At 40.0% G+C, this 23,154-nt stretch overlaps 1 protein-coding gene across 5 annotated transcripts in view; it reads right to left on the reverse strand.

Moving 5' to 3' along the window:
• The window catches only part of BTBD7 (BTB domain containing 7), a 57,243-nt gene that overhangs the window by 14,059 nt on the left and 20,030 nt on the right, over positions 1-23,154 (reverse strand). For 3 of the 5 annotated variants that reach the window (XM_049828735.1, XM_049828733.1, XM_049828736.1), the window contains exons 3-7: positions 17,683-18,762; positions 4,375-4,583; positions 2,903-2,978; positions 463-623; positions 5-148 (exon numbers count right to left, since the gene is read on the reverse strand). In XM_049828735.1, coding sequence (XP_049684692.1) covers positions 5-148; positions 463-623; positions 2,903-2,978; positions 4,375-4,583; positions 17,683-18,762 — 1,670 coding nt within the window. Of the gene's footprint in view, positions 1-4; positions 149-462; positions 624-2,902; positions 2,979-4,331; positions 4,584-11,935; positions 13,873-17,682; positions 18,763-23,154 lie in introns of those variants that run through there. The other 2 variants (XM_049828737.1, XM_049828738.1) reach the window with 2 other exon arrangements.

The following is a 23,154-nucleotide window of genomic DNA, read 5'->3' on the forward strand; positions in this document are numbered from 1 at the left end:
TTACCTTAGCCTCCTCCACGTACGGCGAGAACAGTCTTGGCCGTACATATATTCCAGCATTTTTTTGCCGCAGCCAGGCATTTGACTTTCCACCTTCTGATGTTGGTAGCATGTCTGAAGGAGGAGTGCTAATCAGGCCTCTCTTCATCTTTAAGAATCAAGAAAGAGTTTTATGGTTTTTTTTAACATAAATATGGGAAAAACTTGCAAGAAATGCGTTTTCTTACACTGAATCCTTACACACCTCGTTTTTCTTTACCTTTCTGATAGATTTAAAGAACAGAAAATTTAACCAGAAAAAGGGTTATACATGTATTACTCTGAGCTATAACGTTTTAGGAGTTAATCCTTAAAAACCACAAAACCCCAATCCAAACCCAGCCAAACAAAAACCCCTGAACTTTGTAGAATCTGAAGTACAAAGAACCCAGAGATAGAATTTGTATGAGACTACTGACTTACTGCATCACTCAGTACTTCACTATTCATGGGTAAGATGTGCTCAATGCGGACAAAAGGTAGAAGTGGAGACAGGATCTCTCTCAGCTCCTCAATGTCAAGATCTCTCCTCTTCACACCTCTTTTGTTCACACTGTGAGCAGTACCACTGAGTAAATTAGGCTCTGTGAGAAGGAACAAGAAATACTAAGTTTACATTGAAAAGTTTAAATAGGAAAGTGGGAGTTACAGGGCCAATAGGAAGTTATAGAAAAGGAAAGAAAATTCTAGTTTTAAATCAACAGTGCTTATCAGCATTGTTCCACAAAACTATTTCATGCCTTAAAATCTGATATGAAGCATCCATAGAGACAGGTTCAGTTTATATGAGCATGGGTCATTTGCACAGCTGTCAGTTTCAAAGTGTAAGCCAGAGAGAAAATACAAAAATAGTATTTGGGGTAAATGTTTATAAAGCTCTACCAAGAGCTATGCTATGAAAACATTTGTACCTCCCTGCTAGCAGTTCCCCCAAGGACTGTCTCCTGCAGCTCCTCTCCTTTCCCTCAGCAGTTTTCAGAGACTTATTTTCTACAAATGAAGGCCTTAAGAGTCCACTGGGATAAATTAAGGCAAGTTACTCAAGGCGCCTAGAGTAGTAACAACTGTGTCAAGCCCATTCAAATTGCTCTCCTGGTCAAAGGATACCCATCTGTGACAAGAGTGGGTATCCTCCTAGAGACTGCAACATGGCAACATATGACACACTCAGGTCATTCTCGCTCCCCAGTTAACTACCTTCACCTATATTTTAGGTGCCCAACCTGAATTTGACTAGCTACACTCTTTGAGGAAACCTGTCAAACACACCCATCCTCCCTGCAGTACTGGCAGCTCAAGTTTTGACCACAGTCCATTACAACTTCTAATGCTTTCTGGTATTTGACTGACACCGCCACGTATTCAGAGCTGCAAAATCAGGAGCGTCACTGAGGAATTTAGACCAAATTACTAGACTAAATTTGGCCCTAATCTGACAGAACTTCACATATCTCTTATTTCTGCTTTTGCTTATCGCATTATCTGATGATTCCAGGAAAGAGAAATGAGCCGTTTACTTAAAGAACGCCACAGACCAGGAAGCTGCGAAATTACTCCAAATTAACAGCTTCTCCCCCAGTCCAGGTCTGTTACTATTGAACTGGCTGCATTATGTTCCAATGTACCTTAAGACAAACACTTAGAAAATCTTGTTTTGAAAATACAAGGTTAATACTTATTCAGGTCACTAAAAGCACTATTTTAACTGACTTTTTGTTGCATTTCATACAATATGTCCATAACGAAGTGATTGTATCGCAAGCAATAACAGTGGATTTCAAGAACATGGCCAGCCCTCCAAAGACAGTAGCCACACCAGCACTGCTCTGTTCACACAGGCGGGTTTTTCCCCTTCTGTTCCTCTTGTACCATCTGACTGACAGGTTGTGGGGGGGATGAACTACAAGCTACTTGCATTTGTTATTTGGGAAGTATATATTTAACATACTTCCCACTTCCAACACATGTGAGATTGCCCTCGAAGTTACCACTGTGGCAATAATATGCATCTGAGCTAATAAAAATGCATTTACATCTACTTTGGGAAAAACACTGATGCCACTTGATGGCTCGTTTCTCACTACCACAGATTTCTGTGGGAGAAATGTACTCAAACTGAAGTGAAAGGTTGACATAGTACACTAAGAATAAGACTACTGCAAGAAGCCTGCATGAGTACAGAAAAAGTAAAAGATACTGCAGGGGTTTTTTTAATTTGATGAATTAGTAACAAGAAAAATAATTCTGAGATAACAAGAAATCAACCAGACTTAAAAATCAGACAATCATAGAGGTTAAAGGACCTCTAGAAGTTTGGTCTGGCCACAACCACCACCCTTCTCTCTCCCCACAGCTCCCCAGGCAGGGTAAAGCAGGTTGCCCATGACTACATCCAGTTGGGTTTTGAACACCTCCAAGGATGGAAACTCCATAACTCCTCTGGGCAACCTGTTCCAGTGTCTGACCATCTTCACAGTTTCTTGTGTTTAAGCAGAATTTCCTGTATTTCAGTTAATGCCTCATTCCTCTTATCCTGTCCTGGGTGCCAAGAGAAGAGTCTGGCTCTATTTTCTTTGCTTCCTGCCACTAGATATAAATATCTAATTTTTAAAAATCTAGACTTGGCCAAGATCCCCCCCTAAGCCTTTTCTTCTTGAGGCTAAACAATCCCAGCTCTTCAGAATGCTTGCATTCTTGTTTCATAGAGAACAAAAGCTTTAAAAAGAAGAAAAGTGCATTTGTTTAGTTTTGACCATGCAACGAACAAAGAATAAATTTCCTTAGGTTACAGATTACCCACAAAAAAGAACTTCCATAGACTTTCGTTTATTTGTTTTAGTACTGTGTGGTTTAAAGGTTTTACCTCGATCTGCTATTCTCTTCATCAACTGGTGTTCTCCCCATTTAATCAGATATTTAAGAATATCTTGTTCACTTGCCTGGTAGGAAGAGAAAATCAGCAATCTGTATATGCTTAGTTTAATGTCACACCAAAAAAAAATCACCATGTACCCAGATCTTTTACAGCTATCAAGAAACCTATCTGTACCAAGAGTGAAGTATTTGTACTTTATGATCTGCCACACCACTTCCTCCAAAAATTTTAAGGTAGTACTACTGGTATTTCACCATCATGATTTCTAGATTCCTGTCACTTACTGAATCCCTAGGAAGAGGGGAAAAAAATTTTTCTACAGACAGAAAATTTTATCTAGCATGAAAACTTACAGATACTAAATTTGAATTATTAAAGTTAATGAAAAGGGGCAGTTCTAACACTGGGTGTTTGGATCTCTTACCTAACATTACAAATTCAGCATCTGCACAGCCTGGAAAGCTATGAAAATAATCAAACCAACTAAATTATATTCTACGTGAAGAGAAAGATTTTCAGTAATGCTATAAACAAATCAACTCTGCTTTGTTCATACCCATATACATGTGCTAAACACTCAACATTTTTAGAGGAAAATATCATGTACTGAAACACTTGAATTCATCTACATAATTCCTTAACAACTAGGGTAGGAAATATAGTCATAGTACACACTGTCATGGAAGATCAACAGTACTGTTACTGTAATTCCTGAAATGTTTGAAGTAAACAAAACTTTTTTTAAAAGAACACTTTAAATAATCTCTAACACTTTATACTTTAAAAAAAAAAAGGGTGAGATTGGGACAGATATAATTGAAAAATAAAAAATCCAGTCATCTTTAAGCTATAAAAGGCTGGTCATCATTATAAATATATCTGCCCTGAAGAGAAATGGCAGCAAAAATCCAAAACCTTTCTATTAGTTAGGATGGTTTTCTCTCCCTAAAACACAATCATTGAAGAAATGTCACAAAAAAAAAAAAAAAATTCTGCAGTACTTGTCAGAAAAGTTATTTTTATGTCTTGCCCCAAAAATAAATTAAGCCTTCTGAATGATGACTAGTTCATTAGCTCCCACTGCCCCCAACTAGGAGGTACACTGTTACAGAAAAACTACTACCACCACATGATTTTGTAAAACACTGAAACATGCAAAGCAAATGTTAGGTTCAGAAATGCTTCATTTGAAATAATACACAGCTGTTTCTAAACTATTTTTAGGCTTCTAAGCAACAGCGTATACCACCAGTTTGCGTTGTGTTACAAGCCAAGTACAAAATAGTTTGCTTAATCACTACTTCAATTTCATTTTTAACATATTATAAAAGGAATGCTTAGTGTGCATACAAACCCACTCTTGCCTAAAATTTAAAATGAGCTACTCCCAAGCACTTCTAGTAAAGGTGTAACATACCCCGCTTCAAGCAGGACCAGCTGTATTCTGCATTGCAGGTTACCTGTAAATAGTCAGACTGAATAGCTGTGAGCAGGTGGTCCTTGCTGAGTTCGTAGAAGACATCTGAAGTCATGACCTGGGTAAACTCCTCACAGAGGAAATGTAGCGCTTGACGATGTACCCACTTGGAACCGTATGGCTGAGAGCTCCACTTCAGAATGGCAATTAAGGTGTCTAGTGAGATGCTCTCAGCAATAATATCTTCACAGCCTAGGAAACAAAAGCAAAAGTCAATGATGTTGTTACAGAGGCACTTTGATCCTGAAGGAATAATACACATAGCTAAATCTGTAATATAAAGGGTTCTATGACTCCCAGTGAGAGTAAAAACATTAGTGCCCTACAGACCAACATTGCAAACAGGGTTAAGTTCTCACTAAAAGTATAATAATTTTAATTGTGGTTTAGGATTCCAGCTATACAGTCATTTACCTTTTAAAGGCACATGAAACATCATGTCTGCTGGCATGCCTGGATGAATAACTGGAAAGCTAGTTCAGCCCTGCTAGACCCTCCTTTGGTTAATACACATTATCTGACTGCTTAAGACATTTTAAAGTTGCAGATTTGAATTTGAGTCACTATTGTTTGCAGATTAATAGAAGGCTATAAACTGTAACAGAGGTGGGATTTCCGTGTGTATCACTTTGCACATGGACCCTCCGGAGAAAGACCATGCAGACGAGCAGAAACAAGAGCTGTGACATTATTGGTACTCAGCTACTCAGCACAGGATGAGGGCAGCAAAGCATCATTTTCTAACTCACAGAGAAGGCAGAAAGCAGCAGTTGGTTGCTCTGGACCACCGGCCTCCATATCTAAGCAAGGCAAGAGGGTGCCAGGACAGGGAGCACCTCCTCTGATAGAGAAGCAGAAAATGAAGCATCCAAGAAGCAGGTATTCTGACTTGTGGTTAGTCTGCTACAGTTCCTTCATACCCACTACTGCATTAGTATTTACTCTTTTGCAGAGTATGTGTCTTCTGAAGAACAGACAGGGGACATTTAAGTCTCCTGAAGGGAGATGGAACAGATTTGGAAGAAATGAGGGAAGATGTACTGTGGGAGGGCTGAAAACATGGGTACTTGGGGTTACTGAGTTAAGACAATGTTGATAAAGTCTCCAATAGCACCTGGCTGATTTCATTTGTACATCTGGTTTACATATACACAGAATACTATTTCTATTTGTACTATAAAGATAGCATTTTAAAGAAAAAAAAAAATCCTATTCTAGAATTATACATTCCAATCTCAGCTCACTACAGCCACAAAATTACAGCTGTGCTTATGCCCATGAGAGATCCCCGGACAGTTCAGAGCAGCATGCTTACACTGCAATTATTTTATTTTTTATACATCATCATTTTTCTCTCAGTTTCAAGGATATTTAAAAACTAAACTTTGAAAGTTGTTTAGAGAACTTTATCTCATTACTGAGCTCTTGGACTAAGCTGAGTAAGAAAGTGTTTAGCACAGTAATCTTAATGTTTGTCAAAACAAAGATGAAAGAGGCTCTCCTGATACTACATATTTTTAAACGGGTTGCATACATGTAAGACACACTAGCAGCAATTAATAGAATTAAAAGAAAATCTTACTTTTCTATGTAGGCCAGCACACAGAACATAAACATTGACTCCATTTCTGCTGCAACTAATAATGTAAAGGATAAGTTACTAAGGAATAAGTAATAACAAGTGAACATGCTACTTCAAGTAGAAGGGTGTCTGTCAAAGGAACCACTACTTAGGAGCAAAGTCACTGAAAAGGGAAACTTAAACAGTAAGGTAAAGAATGTGGTAATAATAAGCAACAGTTTAAACATGAGGCAGGTTATAAGTTTACCTGTCCTATTAAACACACGTATTTCTACTTATTACTATAACAAAAGCCAGCAGGTTAATTGTAAGAACAAATTTTGCCATTAAAATTTTCTAAATTTAAATATTAAAAAAAGTACAGCAAATGTAATAAATACAGTCAATCCTCAATGAGAACGTTTGCAGCAAATTCCAGGAATATGTCTGAATGTGTATGTAGTTTTGGAAACAATTTTGGCTATTTTCTAGAGGAATTTGTCCCCCCAACAGTAATTTTACACCAGTTCATACTTAAAACTGTCCTCAACAAGCACTTGGATGATTTGTTTTTCACATGCCTGATTCACCTGAGAAAAGGAAGACCATGTATCAATACAGCCACTGACAAGAAGGGCTAGCAAAAGCATCCACATTTCTGAATGATGCATTAAAGGTAGCATTATGCTATTCATCCTAAGTCAGACTCTCTCCATTTGCTTTTGACCAAGGAATAAGTGTTGAGTCATGTTTCAATGCACCTGCTTTGTCCTTTACCATTACTGAAGTAATACAGCACTTCTCAGAGCTACCCATTACATCAGGTTACATATTGTTGTTACTACCACAAGAACGAACAGATGCCTTACTATAGATATTGACCTCTAACCTACATGGTAAGGACTAGCTTAAAGCGAGCAGTGAACATGCAGCAGAGATTGGTTGGAGGCACTTGGAACACCAGCCCGATCATCACTGGCACCAGATGAGAGCAGAGGATGAAAACTGCTCTGAAATACACTCCTTGGGTTTTGGTACAGGTTAGAGAAACTGCCCCCTCTAGATGGGGGAATTCACCAGAAGCCTGAAGGATATACCTCACACTGAAGTCTTAAAAAATTCTGGTCAAGAATCTGAAAAACAGCATTTTAAAAAAAACACAAACAAACCTACCTTAAAAAAAAAAAGCTCAGAATACTTCAGCACATCAGAAATAGGAATAATGAAGTCTGAAGCTTTCCACTTCAGGATCCATTTTTACTTATAATTTTCCTTACATTTTTACTTACATAGTTAATGGCTGACATTGTTATTTTATTTTGTCATGCGAGTCCCTCATCTTCCTTTTTGGGGCTCAAAAAAGGAAAATGCTAAGTTACCAGTAAACCTGGCATGGTGAATGAAAGCTAACCATGACTAGTTGCAGTATGCTTCAAAGAGGGGTTTGCTTCCCTGAAGAAGAAACAGTTGCTTGAAACCATTCTTTAGGGTCAACTGTTGTGCACTAAGTCTTGTCCTGCAACTTTTTACATGCAATTATTCTGTTTGCATGCAAGCTGACTTCAGCAGATGATTACATCCCCCTGAAGTCTAAAGATTACATGTTAAGGACTGCTCCATTTCAAAGGCAGTATGTAAACCCACTCACTGAGATCAGTCACGAGAAAACTCAAGAGCAAAGAGACTTATCTCAAAGCAAATGCCGTTCAAAGTGTTTCGTCTGATGTTTATTTTTGAAACAGAGATACCTGCCCCCTGCAAAGACAGAAAACTACATTTCCATAAGAAATGCAGTTCCAAAGATCTAAGCAACACTGATTTATAGAAACAGAGCATCAGATCAGTCTCAATTCTTCTGTCAAGTCCAATTTTTGCACAACTACCAATAATATGACATCATCAGGTGAAAAGCTCATTTTGGATGCCTAGCAAATGAAACAGTCCTTTTCCCAAGTAATTTTAGCAATGTGTCAGAACTGTGGGAATATTAAAAGTATTTCTTCTGAAGTAAGCATGAGGTAATAATTAAAGTGTTTTCTGAACATCTAAATAAGTTGGGGCAACGCAATTCTAGTTATGGAAGGAATCCAATTTCTTTTCTTCTTCAGCAGAAGGGTTTTTTTGCTTTAAGAATCAGCCACCTAGCAAAAAAAGCAGTCATCTAATAGCCACAATATTGTTGTTCACAGTGGAATAGAACATTTTTCTCCTATGAGTACTATTTTATAATATTCAGGCAGCAACAGCGTTTCCAAGATCCATTTGCAGTGTCCCAAAGTGCTCTACCACAAGCTTCTGTGACCATTATTATCTTTTCAGAGATTCAACTTGGAGTCTAAAGAAAGATGACTATCACATTTTGGACAAATGAGGTTAGTCCATGCACTGTTTTTGCTGGATACCAATAGGTCCTGCCTACAAACAAGTCCTTTCTTCCCCATTTCCCTCTCAAATGCAATTCCAGTCCTTCCAAACAGAAACAGCTTGAGCCCATGTTTAGCATGCTAGCTAGTAGCTTGGGATCTTATCAAGACAGTTGACAGACCTACTAAAGACAAATTAAGTGCCTTCAACACTTAGCAAAAGTGAAATTAAGCAAAGTTTTTACTATAAAATTGTTAGCTTGATTTAGCTCATTCTGTGGTGGAGACCTTTCCCCTAAATTTATACAAATCAGTGGAGCCAAGAAAAAAAAGTAGCAAGAATTATCTTGACACTGAACTGGAACCTAAAAGCTATTCAATGTTTTATTAAGTTTGTCGCATTAGGAGAGACCATGCTGACAGCCAGGTACCATACTTTTTGAATTTACTGGCATGTCGAGAACAGTTCAGAGGCATGACCTATAGCTAGTCTGGACTATAGCACATTTGGAAGTTCCAAAGACACTTGTCTCACCCATCCATGAGCATCCTTGCTGCTCTAACCAAGCTTCTGACAGGAAAAGAAAAGGAAAAAAAGAAGACAACATTTGTTGAGCCTCTTTCCCACATCTTACAGACCCAAAGCTGCAAACATGTCCTTGGTATTGGGTCTGTGTGGCAGGGTTTTGGTAGCAGGGGGGCTACAGGGGTGGCTTCTGTGAGAAGCTGCTAGAAGCTTCCCCTGTGTCTGACAGAGCCAATGCCAGCCGGCTCCAAGACAGACCTGCCACCGGCCAAGGCTGAGCCCATCAGCAATGGTGGTAGTGCCTCTGGGGTGACATATTTAAGAAGGGGGGGAAAAAGTTGCGGTGGCACAGAAACTGCAGTTGGAGAGAGGAGTGAGAACATGTAAAACAAACAACCCTCCAGACCACCAGGTCAGTGAAGGAGGAGGAGGAGGAGGAGGTACTCCAGGTGTCAGAGCAGAGATTCCCCTGCAGTCCATGGGGAAGACCATGGTGAGGCAGGCTGTCCCCCTGCAGCCCATGCAGGACCACGGTGGAGCAGCTATCCACCTGCAGCCTGGGGAGGACACCACGCCAGAGCAGGTGGGTTCCCGAAGGAGGCTGTGACCCTGTGGGAAGCCCACGCTGAAGCAGGCTCCTGGCAGGACCTGTGGTCCTGTGGAGAGAGGAGCCCATGCTGGAGCAGGTTTTCTGGCAGGGCTTGTGACTCCGTGGGGGACCCACACTGGAGCAGTCTGTGCCTGAAGGACGGGACCCACGCAGGAGCAGTCTGTGAAGAACCGCAGCCCACGGAAAGGACTCACATTGGAGAAGTTCATGGAGGACTGTCTCCTATGGGATTGACCCCACGCTGGAGCAGGGGAAGAGTGTAAGGAGTCCTGTCCCTGAGGAGGAAGGAGCAGCAGAGACAACATACAATGAACTGATTGTAACTCCCATTCCCTGTCCCCCAACACCACTGGGGGGGGGTCGGTAGAGAATTTGGGTGTGAAGCTGTGCCTGGGAAGAAGGGATGGGTGGGAAGGGATGGGTGGGGGTAAGGTGTTTTAAGATTTAGCTTTACTTCTCATCATCCTGTTTTGATTTGATTGGTAACCAATTAAATTGATTTTGGTTTTTTCCCCCAAGTCTCTTTTGCCCATGACCATAGCTGGTGTGTGATCCCTCCCTGTCCTTTTCTCGACCCTGGAGCCTTTTGCTGTATTTCCTCCTCCCCATCCCACCGGGCAGGGGGAAAGTCAGCAAGCAGCCATATGCTGCTTTGTTGCTGGCTGGGCCTAAACCACAATGTATTTCAATGATTTGCCAGCTGTTTTACCTCAACAGGCACTGCTGACTCATTTTTTTTGCCTATTTCTACCCAATCCTTTTTTCATTTCTCATTACCCTACTCTGGTTTGACTGGCAATAAATTAAGTTAATTCTAAGTCAAGTCTGTTTTCCCCATGATGGTAACTGGTTGAGTGATCACTCCCTGTCCTCATCTTGACCCATGAGCCTTTTGTTATATTTTCTCTCCCCTGTCCACTTGAGGAAGGAAGCTTTGGTGGGCACCTGGTGTCCAGCCAGGGTGAACCCACCACAGTCCTGTACTTGCTTAAGGGTTCTTTAGAAGGAAGCCCACACCCACAGGCTATGGGAGCTGTCATGGAAGCTAAACCCCTTGTATAGCAGTATTAAACCAGACTGTCATCTTCTTACACTCCACATCTCCTGCTCTTCTGTTACACTGGTGCTTGGGCGGTCACTCAATGAAATAGTCAACTAATTTCTGTCAATCCTGCTTCCAGCTACACTAGATCGCCAATAGCACAAACCCTACTGCCAGCATAGAGAACAGAAACAAGGAGACTAATGGAGGAGGCAGGGGACTTGACAAGCTAACAATATGCGTCAGATTCAAGTGATGTCATACAACTTGAGACATAGCAATAGGAATTTAGGTTCTCCACAGCAGTAGGCAAAAAACACCAGTTACAAAACCTGTAAGAGCAAGTCAGAAGACTTACATAGTACAAACAGGAAACTACACCTTTTTAACTGGTTATCATATAAGCAGCAACTGCAACAACCCCTACTTTACTGTAACTGTATTGTGAACAAGGGATCTTGTTCAACATCATCTTCTGGATGCAGGCTTACCTTCCCAGTTTATTAACATTTATTGCCTCCTGGCAGCGCCATATTGTCTGTCTTAAAGGAATGCTACATGTTTCTAGCTTCTTGAAGTTTTAGTGCCTTTATTTTTCCGTCTCCTCCCCAAATAATTTAAAAAAAAAAACCTTTAAAAGGAGATTAAGTTAACTATTAACTGATGTCAAGCCTGTAACTTGCAGGTGCATTATCTTTCCCATTTTAGAACTCTGAAGCACACAAGTTTTGGTTATGTAAAGGTGCAAATCTACGTGAATGTTTTGCAGAGAAGAAAACAAGACCTAAGTTGCACTGGAGATAAAGAAGGGCTCAATAGGCATTAGCAGTCAATCACTGTTGAAGTCTATTGCTAAGTTCAGTAGCTCTTTTGAGCTACTTTTAATCCCTCTGATGATTTTTCTAAGCACAAAAATTTAAAACAGTCATGTACTCCCATCCTTGAAAGGCTGAATTCAAAGTACATCTATTATGGCACTGTTAAAGTCTATGGTAGTATTTTTTGCTTTATCCAAATACAAAGCTGACGATTTTATAGCACTTCAGATTAACTGTTAAAGTAAAAATAAAATATTATCCGAAGGTTAGGTCAGGCAGCTAAATATCCTTCCACAGTGAAAACTAAATTACATGGAATCCAGTACAGCATATTATCCAGCCGTCTGAAATATTAAATTAGGGAGCAGATGAAAACAATGCAACTTGTGTTATTTAAAAATATTCATTTATGATATGGCAGTTAGAAAGCTGTTACACATTCTAAGATATTAACAGCTGTATTTTTTAAGTTGTAAGTTTAGCCAGAAATGTCAGGAAATTAGTACACATTTAAAGCATCCAATACTTGTGGCAAAAGCTCTTTAATGTTTTCTCTCCTAAACAATGAAAATGAGTTTACTCTTCTGCTCCTGCCACATGTAAAATGCATGAATTTAGGAAGCCTGAAATCTGCATCTACATCTTTGGCTTCTTGCAGCCACCAGTTGATAATGGCCCTTGACTGGGCTTCATCATTCCTTAAGAAGCACATTCAGCAGCAGCAACAGGCATAGCTGATCCAGCTTAAATAGAAAACAGTCGTGGGTCAAACAAAAAGCTACCAAGTCAACCATAACAAACCAGAGGGAAAACGTTAACATGGGAACAATGAAGGGCTGAGGGAGGAAGAGCTGATGTTTAGAGGTACCACTGCTAGCCATCACTGTTCAGTATTTAAGCCATATACTTCCTAGAACACAGGTGAATGAAAGAAAAACCTGAAAACAATGACCAGATCTGTTTCTCTGCAAACTATAACATTGTGAACAACTTTGATGTGCCCAATTGCACAACTCAGTCAAATTCTTCATCCATGCATATAGCCCTGGAATGCAACTGCTCTAAGGAAGATCCTTTCTGCTTTCTCCAGTCTTTGTCCTCAATTTAAAACCTAAGCAACAATTTCAGGCTTGAGTACAAGTGAATCATTGTAAGGAGATAATAGGTCAGATTTATGTTAATATTTACTTAATCATACCCAATTTATTTTGAAGTTATAAGTGCCAGACTAGTTCCTTTAAGCATTCCTACTGCACCGATATATAACTGACACATTTGCCCTAATCTTCCCACAATACACTTGTGTGTGTATTTAATACTGGTACTGTGGGCTTCCTGGCATTTCAGTATTTCAGTCCTGCTGAGATCAAGGGTACTTTTGATGTCAGGCAATATCTGCCTCTAGATCAAAGGCTGTGCTACTGAATACAGCTTTAAAATAAAGTTTCTTAGTTCTTATTCTTGTCAAGGGTAAAGTCAACACCTAAAAATAAAAGGAAAGCAAAAAATCTGGAATTAAGTTATTTTTTGTCAATTTTACTTTAGAAAACTTTCTGAAATCAGCAGGCAGAAAAGACTCCCAGGCACAACTATTTCATAGGGTTCCAGTATCCAAAAACCTGTAACAGAAAAACATACTGTACCACCACCTCAGTGAGACTATTCATGACAATAAGCAACAGGGCCAACATGCGGAAGAGCATTCATATATTTAATATAGCTATCTAATATAAATTAAGATACCTGAAGCCAAACTCTGCAACAGCAGTGGATGTGGCAGCGCAGTAAGACTGGAAGGGGGATTATTTTAACAACACGTGATGAACAGGGCTAGGGAACTGATCTGGTTTTAATAACCGTGCTACAGAAGAGGAAGGGATCAGTGATTTTTAAACCTGATCTTTGTGAGTCAGTGTGTTAAAACGATCACACCAGTACAGTTGACAGAGAGCAGCAAGGCAGCATGAAGACACAAAAGCAGGAGCAGAGTGCAGAAATAAGTAGGCAGAGCACAGAAATGTTCCACTAAGGGATGTGCTTGAACCTCCTGGAGAGGGCTCTAACCATCACAGCCTCTGTGAAAGCAGTGAAGAGCTTCCCTTTTTGATAGTTAACAAGTACTGCAGCACCCCTCATAGCAGTCTCAGTCCTATTAGGTAGGTACAAATGGGTTTCAGTATGATCAGCTCTACAGATGAAATATGCTTGCTGATTAGTTCATTTATTCAAATTAGTCCATTCAAAGATCCAATTCAGTTTCTCTTGGAAGATAAGTGACAATCATCAGCTGAAACAAATCAAGCTGAAGGCAGAATAAATTCTAAATAACATAGTCTTGCTTTACTTGGACAGTAAAGATTCATAGCACGTACCCATACTATCACTGACTTCATAGGGAAACCATCTATTAAAAATACAACAGTCAAAAAATGAGTACCGCTGTGTTAGGAACAGAAAGATTTCTGTGGAAAGAGTCAAAGCTGAATCATCTGCTGAAACTGAAGAAAAATTACAACATCTGGATACTTAGAAAGGTCCCTGAAGACAAATCAAACGAAAATCTGTTGAAAGTAAAAACAGTTGATCAGAAGCTTTAAAATACATCAACTTCACTTGACACTCAGTTAGAAATACCCAGCCAAAACCGAGTAAAAGTGAGCAAAATTAGTTGGAAAGAGTATCCAGACTTACATATAATGAGCCCAAAATATTTTCCAGGAAACCAGGGAGACGAGCTTTAGCAAGTTTGCAATTGGCTAGCATGAGTGAACTGAATCAAAAAACTTGAGCCAGGGTGTGTGGAAATCTAGAGAAACAACTTAAGACATTAGCTACTGCAAAAATCAACTGATGGGATTGGTCAGAACTTGGGCAAAATTGGACACCTGCAGCACAACAAAGTAGAAAAGTGCTTTCAGAGGACCCAGCTAAGAGATTTCATGAGAACTACCTGCTCAGTGGTCTCCAACACCTATGCAATGCTGTCTCTTCCAGCATCACTCCACATAACATCTAGAAGCCAGATGTTTGAGTGACAGCTTCCAGCACAGAAGCATGCTAGCTATGAAATCAGGGAATGGGAAGGACACTACTGAAACAAAGATCTCTCATCTACTTCATGTTAAATATTACAGTAAGGGAGGACAAGGTGCTACAGTTAAGTGCCAAAACAAGAACAGTGGCCACTACTAAAGCACATACTTTGTTAAGTGATCTGTTAGTCAAGCGCAGGCATATAGTTTTCCCTTATCAAATAAGCTTCCTTTTAATTTTAGTTAACAGATTATACCAGAACAATTCTTCAGTGTCAGCACAGCATCAATGACCTAAACCTGAACTCAGCAGATAAAGAATGAAACTATTAGATGCTGACTTCACTGGCATATACAGATTTTCTACAGACTGCTTACTGCTTTCTCTTGTAGCTAGGGAACGCAGCACTGATTTGTAGAATCCTAGTTAGTTCAAGTTAACATCTAGAATTTCAGTATCTGAAGGGGTGCCAAATTTACATTTGCTAGTATTGGATAATATAATAAATTTCAACCCTTGCCCGATTTTACTGCATTTCTCCCTTATGTATAACCATCTCCCCACCCCACAGCTCACCACTTTCGTGGCCAGATTTACCAGGGAAAGAAGAAAAGACCTCTGAAGGCCAGTGCATCCCTCTACCTCCTCCCAATGATCTCCCCCAAAATGCTACAGCTCTGGTTCATCCAGAGGGCCACGAAGACTGAGCCCAGACCGCTGCACTCGCTGCTTCCAGCCACCTGAGCATGCTGCCGAGATGTTGCAAGACCAGTGCAGCTCCTGCAGCTGCCTTTCTTCTTCCTCCCCTAGAGGTAGTGTTGGGGAAAAACCTCCAGGGAAAAGTTAAGATCTTGTTACCGCTGACTCACAGAATATGTACTCCAGAGCAACATGGATCTGTAGTGCACTACTGAAAAGAGTGCCAGTTTAGGACGTGCTGATCCAAGCACACTCAATTTAAAGTGAGCAGAAATAATGAAACTCAGCATCAAATAAAACATCACTTCTGTTTTTCATCATTTACTAACACGTAAAAAATAAAAGCTGTTTTTCCTATATATGTCTGCCTAAGTTTCTCTTTGAAGTCCTCTATCTATCATTGCTTATCTGCTTTGATATAACTTGCAATGCTTCATCAGAGCACTTCTAGATCACGGTTTTTCCAGTTTAGGTTTCCAATCTGAGGGGAAGAATTACACCCTGTTCATTTATGAAACAGTGCGTAATTATTCAGTGTCTTACTGAGGGCTTCATTCACAGTTTAATTCCCTCATTAGTATTCCCTGAGCACACTAAATCTTTTTAGCACTTGTATATGTGCATACACCAAAACTGAGAAACTGTATACTTATATCACCTTTTTAATTTCAACTCATTTTCCTTTCTTGCTTTCAGCTGATCTACAGAGTTGTCCTGTTCTCAAGGACTATTAACTTGCAAATATTGTATAGGAATGAATTTAACACTAAAGTTCAAGTACAGTTAAACTTTTTGTCACTTCTGCATTCCATTCAACATTAAGTTTCTAGGTGTACTTGGAGGAGAACAACAACAAAAATAAGAAAAACGCATACAGTCCAGAAAGGCTCCAAAGGAGCGCCACAAAGATGATCAAAGGGCTGGAGAACCCAGCCTATGAGGAAAGACCGAAGGAGTTACGTCTTTTCTCCCTGGAGAAGAGAAGACTTGGGGGGCATGTCATCACAGTACTCCAGTACCTAAAGGGCAGCTACAAAGAAAACGGAGGCTCTCGCTTCACAAGAAGCCACATGGAGAAAACAAGGGACAACAGGTACATGTTGCACCAGGAGACATCTCAATACAAGACGTTTTTTACAGTGAGAACAATCATTCACTAGAACAACCTCCTCAGGGACATGGCATAGTCCCCATCACTGGAGGTTCTCAAGATGTGATTGGACAGGGTGCTAGCTAATCTCATCTAGGCTTCCTTTCCCATGAAAGGTTGAACCAGATGATCTTTCAAAGCCCCTTCCAACCTGGGCTGCTCTACAGTTTGATGATTCTGAGCCTAAGAACACCTCATTTGCATTCCTGTAGCAGCATATCTTGGAAAACGCATCTCCTTTGTTTTCTGCCACTTTTATTGCAGTAGGATTATTTCAACTTTCAGCATCATCTGAAAATTTGTTTCCTAATACCAACCTCTGCAGAAGATACAACAGTTCTGATCAGTTTCCCATATCTTTATCACTTAGTTTGATATACTATTAGGATAACCCATTGTATACCCAAGTATGATCTCTTCCTGCAGTGCTTATACCTGCTTTTTCCTGCCCACTCCTTAAAAAGTATCCTATTTTACTGAAGTCTACTTGATAGTTTATACTATAAAGATTTCAATCTTGTCAAATTTCATTTGATAGCTAGAAGTAACAGATGTGCAGATCTACTGTAAAAAGTTATTTTCTTAAAAAAAAATTAAACTAGCTTAAACAAATCATGTTGCTGATATCTCGGTGAATTCCATTCTCCATTTCTCAGCTCAAAAGCAAAGTTCTCATTCCCCACCAGCAAGGCCTGAAGCAACTGCCATATCCCATTATGTATAATATGGCCACTAAATAGTTTAAATATGAACAGATGAAATAGCAAGCAAAGCTCCTGCCACTACAAGAGGTGTTACTAGTTCACCAGTCAGTGCTCCAACACCTCGCCAGAGATTGTAGTAATCCTGGCCAGCCTCCATGTGCAGGAAGTACATTATCAAGATTTAAGTGATCTTCAAGAATAATGGACAGAAGTGAAACTTCCTAAACTTTTAAGTCTGAAAATACTGACTGGCCCTGGCTTCAGTTCTGTACATCAAGAAATAGATACTAGAGACCTAGGACTAGTGCAGTTAAACCGTTTAAATTTACCTTCCAACAGCAAGATTGCAGACTTGGTGTGCCCCCTTTGAGATAAACTACAGAAATAATCATTCCTAACACATAGGAACACTTCATAACAAGTCTAAATATTTCCTCCTCTCAACAAGGATCTCTTGTATCCTCCCTCTGTTGTTTACACCCAGAAAATGGATTCTAGATGAAAGTAGATAAATATCAGAAATATCAAGACCAGTTATACATATTTGACATAAATAGCATGCTTCAATAATGACATGCAATATCGTTAAAAGCTCTTACATGGCATTTCTTCTGTCTTTAGAAAACACAGATGTATTATCTACAACTTAGATGGAAAAGAAATTCTTCTTAAAGGAGTTATCAGCCACTGATAGCAAGACTCAATAGGCATACTTACACTGCAAAATTGCTAAAAAATTGTTCTAATAAGGTCATATATTCTACAGCAAGGACAGTATTACATACCTTGTGCAAGCATGTTAAACTCCAAGAACAGTGCTATGTGATAAAGCTCCATAGCTTCTTCGGCCCTAGTCATGTTTAGTTTTCCTGCTACGAGAGCCTGAACTTCACTTAAACTGCCCACTGAAGGGCTGGAGTGCAAAACTGAGAGGTCCACCACATCTGTATACATACAGTTCAAAATGACCTTAGCATATTTTTTTGGTATGATAGATTCATCCAATATAATTCTAGTTGGAGTTCGTAGAGTTCGGTCTGTGATTTCTTCACCAGTTCGTATCCTCCTCTGCAGCAAGTGACGAAAAAATGGAGATCGTGATGAAATAATAGCTTTATGAGCTCTGAGCTCTTCATCTAGACAGTTCTGACTGCCACCAAAAGTTTCAACTAAGTCAGAGTTGGATGAAAAGCTAAGAACCACATCATAGTAGCACATGTAATCAAACAGTGCACGCATGTCAACATCTAAGGAATTTGGTGTTCCAAATTCTTCACTAAGCTGCACAAGGATATCAACATTTTGGAATCTTGAATCCTCCATTCCAAACTCGCCTGTATAAAGGTAGTGTAACAAAGCTGAAAACATAGGCATATCTATGCCAGCTGTGTTAATATCCATTATTATTTCTGCCCCATACTCTGGTGAGGAAGAAAGCAGCGTCTTAAAAAATGGACATCTTGCTGCCAATATCGCACGATGCACAGGAAAACAAGTTTCTTGAAATATTAAGTCTACATCGGTACAATATTTGTACTGATAAAGTTCAGCCATGTCTTTTTGTAGCGTTCTGGCTTCTGGTCTTGCCAAATTAGCTTGTAGATAAAGTTCCTTCAAGGCTGAAGTCCCTTCATATTCTTCTACTAATGCATTAACATCTCGGACATCCCAGCCTGAGAGGAGCTCACGCATCTGCTTGGCATGATCAGCAGATCGGCTAGATTTCCGACGTTTAATGAATTTCTTTTTGAGGGTGGCAAGGCCAGAGGTTTTCTTTTTCTTGTCTTGAGGTTTTTCATGGCCATGGTCAAGACTATACAGCTTTGATTCACAGCCATAACCTTGATGAGAGTAGGATGATGTCCCTGAAGGCAAAAAGGAAAATGGAACACATTTAGTCTTTAAATTTAAAGGGAAGGTCCATAACACCTAAACAGTCCATCAATGTCTCTAAGTTACACAGGTTTTCCTTCTCCTCAGATCACATAATTCAACAAGTTGGAAACCTGACTGAAGCCTTCTCTGGCCATTCAGAACAAAAATAATTTCTTTTTGCATCTACAACATTTATACTTTTTTTTTTTTTATCAAATGTACTCAATTTTAAGCGCCAAGCAGTGCCAGTTGATGTAGCTCTGTAGCACATGGAACACTCACCTAAGCAGGAGAACACTGTGGTCATAATGCTACAAGTATCATTGTATTAACTATAGGAAGTGACAAATACAGCCTTTTTAAAAACTTGTATGTTCTCAGTGAACTAGTAGCACCTCCCCCCCTCCACCTTCAAAATGTTTTTCAAATTCTGTTCTTCTAGCATTAAGTGTCATTTCAACAAGAAAAGCATACCTGACATCAGATAGTTATCACAGTCACAAGAAAAATGGAAAAAGAGAACACAGTACCAAAACATTCAGGGAAATTGAGGACAATGAATTAATTTTCAATGCAAATTTAACAAGAAAGTAAAAATCCTGTCATATGATAATCAAGTAATGCCAAAAGTCAAACATACAAAATGGGCTCCTTTCCACAGAACTATAGATCATAATTTGTGCGTACACCCCATTTAAAAGAATATGGAGAATGAAAGTTTTACTGTATTATTAAAGATGTCCTTTGAACAGCGCATTATACAATTAAAGTATACATATAATTATTTGTCCCCTCAAAAATTACTTATAGGGAAGTTATGTTATGAATGAAACATGTCATGAAACGAAAAACGGATTCCCCTCAACATTATCTGTGTTACATACCTGACCTGTTCTGCTAAACAAACCTTTGCTGATTGTCAGTTTGAGCCTACTATACAGTAACACTGACAGCAATTTAATAAGAAAAAGAAGAATCAATCTGCATTTCTAGAAGTAATGGAAAACCGAAGTAGTGTTTTAATAAAAAAGTAGTTAAAAGCCATAGTTTAAACAGAAGCATGACTCTCACATTAAAGGGTTCTTTTCTAATTTAACTTTATTTACAGAATTTTCACTCTAAGCCAGATGGTGAAAAACCTCAGACATGACAGGAAAAGAAAAAAAACGTACACAAACCCAACTGCTTCCAGACAAAAGAAGAAACCAGAAAATTTGCAAGTGGTATACAGATTAATAACAATTGCAGGTTCATCTGAAATAGTATTTGTCCATTTTCTGATGGGAACAGTTAACAATTGTTAAAAATTCCGTTAGTACACTTCTGTAGCTTCACTACTTGTTGTCTTTTTTGGGTCTTTAAGTTCAAAGCACATCCAACCACCAGAGTTTTTGGGGCTTTTATAACTTGTTCTATCATTGCTTTCTCACAGTTCCATTTGTTCCAGGTAGATTTGATGTGATGCTATTTTGCTATGCTATTTTGACAGTGATGTTATGGGCCGGTCTGTCAAAACAGAGTGCTTTTAGCTACCATGTTATTTCAGGTAAGCATTTCTTGAACTTTGAGAGACAGGAACAATTCAAAGTTGTCTTTGAGAGCACGGCAACTGTAGCAATCTAAGATTCTGTAAACTGTTTTATTATTTAAGCCTCAATAATTTTAAGTAACCTTATGCATTGGCTTTTATGCCAAGCTAATTAAAACTCCCCCAAATCACGCAACAAAATGGTTTTATGATTCATCTATAAGTGAAAACTTTGGGAAGGAACTTTGCTTTCTTTGAGGAAAGCCCTCTAACCATTTCATCCATGCTACATTAAATTTTGCTTGATCAGGCAACGTGTTATTAAGCATACTGAAATTTTAAGACATTAAAAAATATCAATTTAAATGAAGAGAACAGCAGTAACTCAAGACTACTTCAACAAAGAGGTTGTGCTGCAATATCCACCATAAAAATTCCTCCCATGTGCTATACTAGGTATTACAATAAAAAAGTAGAGAGTCAGTCTCCTGCTGATACAGACAAGCCTAGAATTTCTGCTCCATTTAAAGACTATCAATTACATGTCACAATAAAAGTATAACTACACTTTGGTCACTCTATAATGATACATTCTCCTCCAAGAGAACATGCCAGCTCATTTCTATTTGAAGTATTTTGGATTCTAATTGCAAATTTGAGTATGCAGAATATTCTCTTACATTCTGCTAAAGAAAAACTAGGACACCACAAGTCTCAATTTCTTTCTTTCCTGAAGGCTGCCGTGAGGTATTACTTGCACATGAATCACCATAAGATACTAAAACACCATTCAAACCTTGTGTACCCTGAGCTACTTACAAGATTTAACTTCAGAAGTATTGCAAACCGTGCTATTAACCCTTACAAATAGATAAAAAACTGCTATAAAAGTGCCACCACACAACTGCTTTTTGCCAGAGGCAGAGGTAGAGATGCACCAGCATAGCCTCCCTGGGTTCACAACAGCTGGTGGCTCTGTATCCCTCAAAGAAAGAATTTTGAAGAGCCCCTTTTTGACCTGCCTGCATTCCTTCATAAGGCAGCATCAGAAGCAGGAAACAGAAATTTCTATCCCACTTCTACACTAAAAGGCACCAATCTCTTAAATGCTGTTAAAAAGCAATAGCTACTTCATGCCCCTAGACCATATCTAGCTTTGAACAGATAAATATTTACAAGAAACAGATGACTGTCAAGAGAAACTACTTGGGCACTTGACAATGAATAATGGGATCTGTCTAGTCCTCTGCATGCCTACACATTTTAAAAATCTAATTATAGAGCTCTATTTAAAAAGATACATCTTGAACAGATGTACCACCCTAGAAAATGGTGTGAAATCCTCCTCCTGAATGCTGTACACAAAACAGCAAGGAGATGACTAGCTCAACCTTTACTAAAAAGTATTTTTTACACTAGAAGCACTGCATTCTTTTTACTGATGTATCTCCTCCTCTTAAACTGTAAGCAAATTCAGCATTAAGTCAGCTAACAATGGGATCTCATCCTATGGAAGTACTATGCTTCAACAGATCAGGTCTCAGTTTTTAATATTCATCCTACATTTACAATGTGACATGGTTGTATTGGGTTTCTGTGGCAGTGTTTTGGTAGCAGGGGGGCTACAGGGGTGGCTTCTGTGAGAAGCTGCTAGAAGCTTCCCCTGTGTCTGACAGAGCCAATGCCAGCCGGCTCCAAGACAGACCTGCCACCGGCCAAGGCCAAGCCCATCAGTGACAGTGGTAGCACCTCTGGGATAACAGATTGAAGAAGGGAAAAAAAAGTTGCAGGGCACACAGAAATGGCAGCCAGAGAGAGGAGTGAGAACGTGTAAGAGAAACAACCCTGCAGACCACCAGGTCAGTGAAGGAGGAGGAGGTACTCCAGGTGTCAGAGCAGAGATTCCCCTGCAGCCCCTGGAGAAGACCATGGTGAGGCAGGCTGTCCCCCTGCAGCCCATGCAGGACCGCAGTGGAGCAGATCTCCACCTGCAGCCTGGGGAGGACACCACACTGGAGCAAGTGGATGTGCCCTGAAGGAGGTTGGGACCCTGTGGGAAGCCTGCGCTGGAGCAGGCTCCTGGCAGGACCTGTGGAGAGAGGAGCCCATGCTGGAGCAGGTTTTCTGGCAGGACTTGTGACTCCGTGGGGGACCCACGCTGGAGCAGTCTGTGCCTGAAGGACTGCACCCCATGGAAGGGACCCACGCTGGAGCAGTTCATGAAGAACTGCAGCCCGTGGGAAGGACTCACATTGGAGAAGTTCATGGAGGACTGTCTCCCATGGGATTGACCCCACGCTGGAGCAGGGGAAGAGCGTGAGGAGTCCTGCCCCTGAGGAGGAAGGAGCAGCAGAGACAATGTGTGATGGACTGATTGTAACCCCCATTCCCTGTCCCCCTATGCCATTGGCCAGGGGCGGGGGGGAGGTAGAAAATCCGGGAGTGAAGCTGTGCCTGGGAAGAAGGGAGGGGTGGAGGGAAGTTGTTTTGAGATTTGGTTTTATTTCTCATTACCCTACTCCAGTTAATTGGCAATAAATTAGTTTTCCCCAAGTCGAGACTGTTTTGCCTGTGTCGGTAACTGGTTGAGCGTTCTCTCCCTGTCCTTATCTCGACCCCCTAGTCCTTTGTTATATTTTCTCTCCCCTGTCCAGCTGAGGAGGGGGCAGGGGGGGAGTGATAGAATGGCTTTGGCGGGCACCTGGCTTGCAGCCAGGGTCAACACACCACAATGGTGCCGCAGTTTAATGGTAAAGCGGCATGTCTAAATCAAACCAATAGCCCTGAATACAGTTTCCAGAAATAAGGCAACTAATACATATCATGCAACTATTATAACTCTAGCCCCCATACT

The sequence above is a fragment of the Accipiter gentilis genome, chromosome 25 (genome assembly GCF_929443795.1).
Source record: "Accipiter gentilis chromosome 25, bAccGen1.1, whole genome shotgun sequence".
In the NCBI taxonomy this organism is placed as follows: Eukaryota; Metazoa; Chordata; class Aves; order Accipitriformes; family Accipitridae; genus Astur; species Astur gentilis.